Source organism: Microtus oregoni, unplaced genomic scaffold (genome assembly GCF_018167655.1).
Source record: "Microtus oregoni isolate MIOR12 unplaced genomic scaffold, Mior012 000014F_ref0000157, whole genome shotgun sequence".
Classification (NCBI taxonomy): domain Eukaryota; kingdom Metazoa; phylum Chordata; class Mammalia; order Rodentia; family Cricetidae; genus Microtus; species Microtus oregoni.
In genome coordinates this window covers 21,866,884-21,875,000 of record NW_024543073.1, presented here as the reverse complement: position 1 = coordinate 21,875,000, position 8,117 = coordinate 21,866,884, and the positions used below count along the sequence as shown (strand labels likewise).

General features: G+C 44.9%; 1 protein-coding gene across 2 annotated transcripts in view; it reads left to right on the top strand.

Annotated features, from left to right (window-relative positions):
- The window catches only part of Arsb (arylsulfatase B), a 169,761-nt gene extending 163,092 nt beyond the window's left edge, over window positions 1–6,669 (top strand). For both annotated transcript variants that reach the window (XM_041663582.1, XM_041663583.1), the window contains 2 exons: window positions 3,143–3,265; window positions 4,143–6,669. In XM_041663582.1, coding sequence (XP_041519516.1) covers window positions 3,143–3,265; window positions 4,143–4,408 — 389 coding nt within the window. In that variant the 3' untranslated portion in view covers window positions 4,409–6,669. The remainder of the gene's footprint in view (window positions 1–3,142; window positions 3,266–4,142) is intronic.
- Window positions 6,670–8,117: the final 1,448 nt, after the last annotated feature.

The window sequence follows — 8,117 nt, the reverse complement described above, 5'->3', positions numbered from 1 at the left end:
GCTGCCTTGGAGCGAGGAGGGAGCATCTGGAGGCCCTGCCTGGGTCCTGCAGCCCTGGCGATGTTCAGCCTCTTGTGCACCAAGCTGTGCACCTGTGATGTTGTGTTTCTCTCCAGGGTTGTAAAAAGGTGTCTGTAAGAACCCTTCTTTGACATAGACACACACACACACATGGTTCTTGCTGATTGCATCCTTCATGAAGATGCTTTGTCAAGAATGTTTTCTCAAGGATTTTCAGTTGATCCAGGACTCAGAGGAATGGGGATGTTACTGATAGGAGGGCCATTGGTTTGATGGAAAAGCATGGACCCTGTAAGTAGTCATTTCTAGACACAGACCCCAGAGAAACCCCATCCCTTGTGCAGACAACAGTACTCACTGTGGATAACCAATAACAGACCCTAAATCAGACAGCTTGGGAACACTGACAGAGACATCAATTGACAAGAGGTAGTGTTTGGTATAGTAAAGTTAAGCAGTGAAGAGGAACATATACACTTATATAATTATAAAACTCTAAAGAAGGATGATAGTTACAGAATATGTATAATAGCACACATGTATGGTGTGAATATATATAATAACACACGTGTGTAAGATGTAAGACAACACTGTGTATACTCTTTGGTACATCCACATGACCCTGAGCTTTGAAATGGCTGGAGGATGCGTGCAAGCCATAGCAGCAACGGCAGGTGGAACAATGGGAAAAAAGAGCTGAATGAGGGGGACAGAGGAAGCTACAACATGATCTGTTGTCCAGCTTCTTTCCTCAGAGAAGCTGGAGTGAGGCTGGTGACAGCTCAGTGGGTACAGGCACCTGCCGCCAGAACTGCCCACCCAAGTTCAGTCTCCTGGGCCCATGTAATGAAGGGGGGCGGGGGAATGAGTCTTTCAAGTTGTTCTCTGACCTCCACATACCACAGTGACACATGTGCACACACTCACACTGACACCCACATGCACATAAGTGCACACAACATAAATAAAATGTAATAGAAATTTTGAAACAAATGTGGCAAAATACTAACTTCTGTTCACTGGTGGTGCCTCTAGATAGAGTGTTAGTATTCTTTGACCTCTTTGTTCAGTCACTCAATATGAGAAAAATAAAGCTGAGATAATAGTATCATTCATCATTTAGCCTTAGACTTGTTGTTTAGGTATTTTCTGTTCCTGTTTGTTTTAAGAAAAAATGTATATAAATATAAGTATAGCAGAGATAGCTGCTTCCTTTCTTTTGTTTATGTTCACCAAAACATGCTTGTTTTGTTTAACATCCGAAATGTTTGCTATCGAAACGGGGCCTTTATACAAACCTGTGAGGGGTGAGATGAGAGGATTACAGTTTTAGCACAGCCTGTGGGCCATGAACCCACATCCTGTACTATACATCCCCACCATCTATACATCCAGCACTAGGAGTATCCGTTTGTGTTACAGCCAAAACATTTGCAGGCCAAGAACCAAGCAATCAGAAAAGGTTTTCCTTATGGGTGCTTACTAAGATCTAAGCCACTGATGTGTACTCGATCCATTCCCAGACTCAAAAGACTGACAAGGGTTAGGACTCCACCTTTTCCATGGCCCGAAGAGCCTGTGCCAACCGCTGCCTTGAATCCAGCAAGCCCTGAAGTTCTGGAGGGATGGAGGTCATGGCACAGCACACAGAGTTGCTGCTGTTCACCCAGCCGGATTTTGAACTTCCACCTCCCTTTCACCACCTTGGTGGAGTGTGCACTTGGTTGTTTTAGTTTCTTTGGGAAGTGCTGGAGCTTTGAACATGCTAGGCACGTGTCTGCAGCTGAGCCACATCTCCAGGCCTGTTCAGTTTAGTTGTTTTGAGTTTGCATTTTTATAGACATAACCATACATTGTGACAATTACTCACTAGGCTGGCAACCTGTTTAGTAACCTTCTGAAGCACCCCCACCCCCGGACAATGGCCTTGACCGTATTTGGAAAGTTAACAATGAAATGTAAGGTTAAAACAGACTAAATATTATACAGTGAGGTCCAAAGTGGAAACTTATAAATATGTAAATATACACTCCTAGCCATGAGTCCACCCATCCCCTGCCCTTAGGAGTCAACCAATGTCTTCAGCTAAAGTTGCACTTGACTTCACATAGCACAGTCCTCTCAGCAGCAGATGAGAGTGGAAGTTAGCCTAGAAGAAGAGACTGGGCATGCTCAGCTTGAGACTCTTTCCAGGTCTAAGTTCAGAGCCAGCGCATGTGCCGGGTATATGTAAGCAGTCTGCCTTCACTGTGTGCTCTAAGAGAACCCTGAGCCTGTCCAGCAAGCTCAATGGTGGTGGCTGAGGAAGCCAAGGGTCAATTATTAGCAATTCTTTCCACGGTGACTTGAAGCCGTGCCTCTGTAGGTGATTTATCAATCTCAAAAATGATAGTTTAGGTCCATCCATCTGTCCTCTGTCTCTTAACTGGTTCTAAACTCGAGGTGGGGTAAGTATTAATGACTGTTCCCTCAGAAACTTGATCAATTGCTGAAAGACCTTAAAATGATAAATTACTATGATCCATGCTCTCTCCTAAGTATGGTTGATATAACCACACTTGTTCTGTTGAATAGTTAAAAGTACTGCTCACCAAATTTTAAATTTCATGAATGGTTTAAAAATGAATGCATCCTTGGTTTTTGCGCTGTGTTTAACCTCTCCTGGCTTGAGAGAGACATACTGCAGTAAAATGTGCATTTATAACTTGATATGCTATGTGCAAAGATACAAGCATTCACAGAAAATGTATTTCCCTTAAACAGTTAAGAGGAAAGAGAACACACACGTATGCGCACACACAACGCCCAGCTCAATTGCTGTAACAGACACTGCTCTGCCCATGGCCTCTGTGTCTTGGCGAGAAGCAGTGATTTTAAGGATGGATTAGTCTTCTAATCTCTTTGGGGTTTCCTTTATATTCGTGGTGGTTTATGACTGACATCTAATGTAACTATACTTTCTGTTTATATTTAATAAAAGATTCGTTTCTGTGGCAGGGCACTCATTTGTGCTCTGGCGTTGAACAAAAGCTACTGTTCGGCAAGAAGGGTATAAAATGTTGATTTATAATGACACGGGCCAATAACAGCCGTCTAATTCTTCTAAACTATTTCTCCCCAGGTCCTGGCAAGAGCATGGCTGCAGAAAAGAACGATTCTTTTCCATTCGAATATTCTCCCTTTAACACATCGATCCATGCTGGGATTAGATACAAAAACTGGAAACTCCTCACGGGCTACCCAGGTAGACTGCTTAGCTCTCTTCCCACAGCTGCCAGAGCAGGGGCTATGCCCCCAGTCTTTCTGTCCTCTTGGGACTTCATTCTCTGGGCTATTTCCCTAGAAAAGGAGGTCTTATCACTGCCTTCTAAGCCCTTCTCTTCCTTCCCTGGCTCCTCAAGGCTCCCTGCCAAACCCCCTCAGTTTGCTCAGACATCTGACATGCTAACTAGGCCTTCAGATCTTTCATGCTCCCCGCAGATCTTAAGAAAGCAGCTATCTGCTTGGGGTTTCGTGGCCTCTGTCTGGTCAGAATTGCACAACTTCTGCTGTTGTCATGGTCTAAGCAGTCTCTCCCCCAGAAAGAACGGCAAGGGAAAGCGCACCAAAATTGTGACTGCCTTTTTAAAAAAAATCATAAAATGTTCTTTCTGAGGCTGCAGAGTGGAGGAATGGCTTCAGCTGCTCAAACCAAACTTCTTCTGAGTTTTGGTTTTTTGTTTTGTTTTTTAATTATTCATAGTAGGGGCAAGAGGAGAAAATCCTATTTGAATCCTTCATAAACATGGATTTCAGACATGTGTGACTTTCAAACATAGCACACCTAGCTCTACCCGAGAGTCTCCACCAATGCTGTGTTTGCTTCTGTTACCCGATTCTCAGAAAGGAACACACACGCATATTTTCACAGGCTCTGATGCAATTCAGCTATGCTTAGCTTATGCTTGAGTGTTCGAGACAAATCTAGACTCAACACCAAGAGACACGGGGGTTTGGAGTTTTGTTTTGATTTTTTTATATGACCATACCCACAGCCAGGGCAGCCTTGTCCCCCAGATGCCTTGAGATTAGAACCCACGAACAGTGCTTCTCCCCCCCTGAAGTGTCATGTCCTTTTCCAGGCTGTGGTCACTGGATCCCGCCTCCATCTCAATCCAACGTTTCTGAGATCCGTTCACTGGACTCATCAACCAAGACTGTCTGGCTGTTTGATATCGATCAGGATCCCGAAGAAAAACACGATCTGTCCCAGGAGCATCCCCACATCGTCCTGAAGCTCCTTTCCCGCCTGCAGTACTACCACGAGCACTCTGTGCCTTCCTTCTTCCCACCCATGGACCCCCGCTGTGATCCCAAGGACACTGGTGTCTGGAGCCCCTGGATGTAGGGCTGCACCGGGGTGGGGGTGGGGGCTGGAGCGCCTTTGTGTGCAGGCTGGACCTCAGGTCCCTACTCTGCTGGCTTTTCTGAAAGTCATCCAGCCCCCCACCTGGCCCCTCAGGCTACACAATCTACCAAAAGAGTTCAGTTTCAACCCACAGTACATTTCAAAAAGCCAGTAAAATCTGGATGGATCCTGCTGTTGGCTGGAGTTAGTGTCTGGAGGCCAGGATGGCTGGGTTCATCCTGCTTCCTAAACTCCAGTTGCTGGGAAGTAGACATAGGAAGCTATCCCTGAGTCCCTGAGGCCAGAGCAGCTGGCTCTTTTTGCTTCACAAGTCTGTCATTAGAATTCCCTCTGCTAATAACCAGTTTTATTGGCAAGACATATGCCTTGTAACAAAGGCGGGGAGCAGATGATTGCTAGTGATTCTGTTGGCCGTGAGGGCTCCGTGCCTCTGAGATCTCATTCAGCTTTGCCAGATCCATGACCCACAGGCCACTGCTCACCGACTCACCTCACTGTGGAGCATAAAGCCCATTGTAATAAGCCAGCACGAAGGATGCCCGTGCCTTGGCTTAGGTTTCCACCATCACTTTACACGTTTTTTTCTCCTACTTCCCCACCCACTGTTGCTCATCCTGTCTAGACTTCTGCCACCCCGGCTTGTGTGGCTCTGTTTCTGTTATGCCTTTGGACTTCACTGTCCTTTGCCTGAGGGCACTTTCCCCTCCACTCTGAGTATCCTGAGCTCTGGGACAGTCCCATGCCCTGCCCAGAGGAGGTGGACTGATCATTCCGTGGCCATGCTCGTGGGAGTTGTGGGTCCGTGGTATCTGCTAAGCAGGTCTATTCCAGCTGCATGGAATCCAGCAAGAATGTGGCTGTATCTCCCACTACGCAATGATCTGTGCTGTTTTCTCAAGCAGTGGGAAGAAGAGCCAGGAAAGCACTTTCATTCTGAGGTGATGGAAGGAACAGTTTGAGGAAGGGACTGACCAATGTCTGGTATGTTGGCCTTAGTAAAGCAGGAAGACACCATCCCTATTCCTCTCGTTCTCTGTTTCACTGCCTCATACTGGGGTTCTGAGGTTGAAGAATGAGGATACACTATTTGATCTTCAACCTTTTCTCAGAGCCTCTTATATCCTACCAATGTGACTCCATCCAGATTAGCCTCAGAGAGTGTCAAACCCAGATAGACACAAAACTGCTTCTCATCAGCACTGTTGCCTTGTTCAAGGCTTATCACCAATGCCCGCAGCAGGGCCGGGGATATAATAGGCACTCGGTATATTTTTTTAAAATGAGTGAATGAACCGAATAAACGGGAAAGACTCACCATGAATGATACTAGTCAAGTGAGCTGACTCTAAAGGCAGTGTAAATACCCTCCAGTCCTTGCTAGTCTGCCCTTAAGCTGTTCCCTCTGCCCTGGTGGGAGCATGAGCTGCACGTCTGGAGCACATCTGGACAGTCTCTGGCCCTGCATGGCAGGACTGTGATATCCTGTCCAGGGAGACACAAGAGAATTATTTTTCCTAGTTATTCTCTGTTGCCAACAATCTCCATTTCCATTCTTCGTTGAACACAAGGAATTAAAACCATCAAATAATAGGATATAGGTCCTCGTGTACAGCCACCTTCAGTTCGTAGCAGTATTTCCTGGTCATTAATAATCTGAATTTTTTTGTGATAAAACTATTGCAAGAAAGTGGTGCTAAGGCTAATGACATTTTTTACCAACCTTTACTCAGCTGATCTGGCTAATAGCTGACCACCAGGCCACCTCTTACTCCAGAGCAATGACAGAGGTGACTCTGTATGCTCCTTCTGTCCCACAGCTGTTGGTGGCTGTTAGTCTTCTGAGACCGAAGATTTCTACTTCACAACACCTATTTGAATTTTCCTTATTATTCTCTGAGCAGCTACCCTCAGTTCTAGCTCTTGGGCTATCTTGATCGTGGGCTATCTTGGGAATGTTAGCATATGAATGGATTAAAGAAGACTTTCAGACAGTCATGTTTAAAATGGCTGGAGATTCTGTTTAATCAAACAAATAGAATGCCATGGGTCTCGGGATCTATCTCCTTAGATTTTCAAAAAGAAAAGATTTATAACTATCTTTAGGAATAATAATGTTAGTTCTTTCTAATGTGTTTGCCTTTAAAGAAGGTTTTGTTTATTAATGTGCAAACTCATCCCTTTGTTACCACATGACTGTTTCAGATTTGAGCGACAAAATAAAGTTGATCTTTCTAAAACTATGTGAGCGTGGGACCTCAGCTTGCGATGGTTGAAAGTTCAGGAACTCAGCAGCAGTGGTAGGTGAATGGGTCATGATGGACCCAGTGGGCTACCAGTAGGTGCTGGAAAAGGCAGATTGTGTGTAATAGACGCATTGCCACACTTTTCTCTGATTTTCCAGTTTTATATTATGTGAAGTATATCTCAACACATCTGTTACACAAATAAGAACAAATATATCAGAGCTTTTTTTAAAATGTGTTAGTGTCCGTGAGACTGCTCAGAAGGTAAATCACTTACCATGCACACCCAACAACCTGAACTTGGCTCCAGGACCCATGTAAGGGTGGAAAGAAAGAACTCTTCCATAGACTTGTCCTCTGACATACATGCCCTGCCATAAACATCCCCCCACATCATAGTCACAGTAATAATAAACACTTAAAATGAAAACCAAGTGAGACATTTCCCTAAGAACCTACATAATGGGGCTCAGGGTAAGAGTGCTTGACTCTCGCATGAGGCCTTGGTTCAGTCCTGAGCACCACAGAAAAGGACTTCACTACTAAGATTAGGGGAGCATCAGTGAAAGGCAGGCATGAGAATGGTGATGATAAAGCATGGTAGTGTTTTATTACTGGCCAAGAAATGATCCCAAAATGTAGCCACCAAAAACAACAAACATTTCTTGCACACATTGCATAAAGGCGAGGACTCAGAGAGTTTTATCTGCGGGCTCTGCTTCAGGGTCTTTCATGAGTCAGCAGTCCAGCAGTTGAGCAGAGATTATCTGAGGCTTGGATGTGATTGGCAGATTCATTCTGAGATGCCTCGTGGCCTGGCTGTGACCAGAAGCTTGACTTCCTTGCCATGTGGGCATCAGTGGTGACTATGAAAATGTCCTTACAGGGCAGGAAATCTAGAGAAGGAGCAACAGGCAGGGAGCTTTGGCGCCTTTAGTGACGTAGTCTTCAAAATTGTACACGGTCACTTCTGCCTTTTTATATGCATGCTAACTATCTCTTAATCAAGGTCATGCTCAGGAGAAGGAGCCCACTTTTGCAGAGACTGTTGGGTCTGTACTTGTGTTTCACTGCAGTGGACACGGTTGTCCAGTCAAACTGACATGCACTTACCACATGCTGCTGCTCGAAGAGAATGGCAGGGAAAGATTCCAGCTTTATTTTAGTGGTAGAACGACCAAAAGCAAACCATTTAGTCATGCCAGTTCCTGTTTCCCCTTCCAGTAAGGATATGGCTGGATTAAGCAATCCCAACATGCAATTTTTGTCCAAACATAAAATTATTTAAAACAAGAAAATGAAGGAATTATTCTGTCTTTAAAAATACGTTAGTGTGTGTGTACGTGTGTCTATGTGTGTATACATACATGAATATATACATATGAGAAACTGAAAGAAGATGTGCGATCCCCTGACGTCACCTACAGGTGCTAGGAATTGAACCT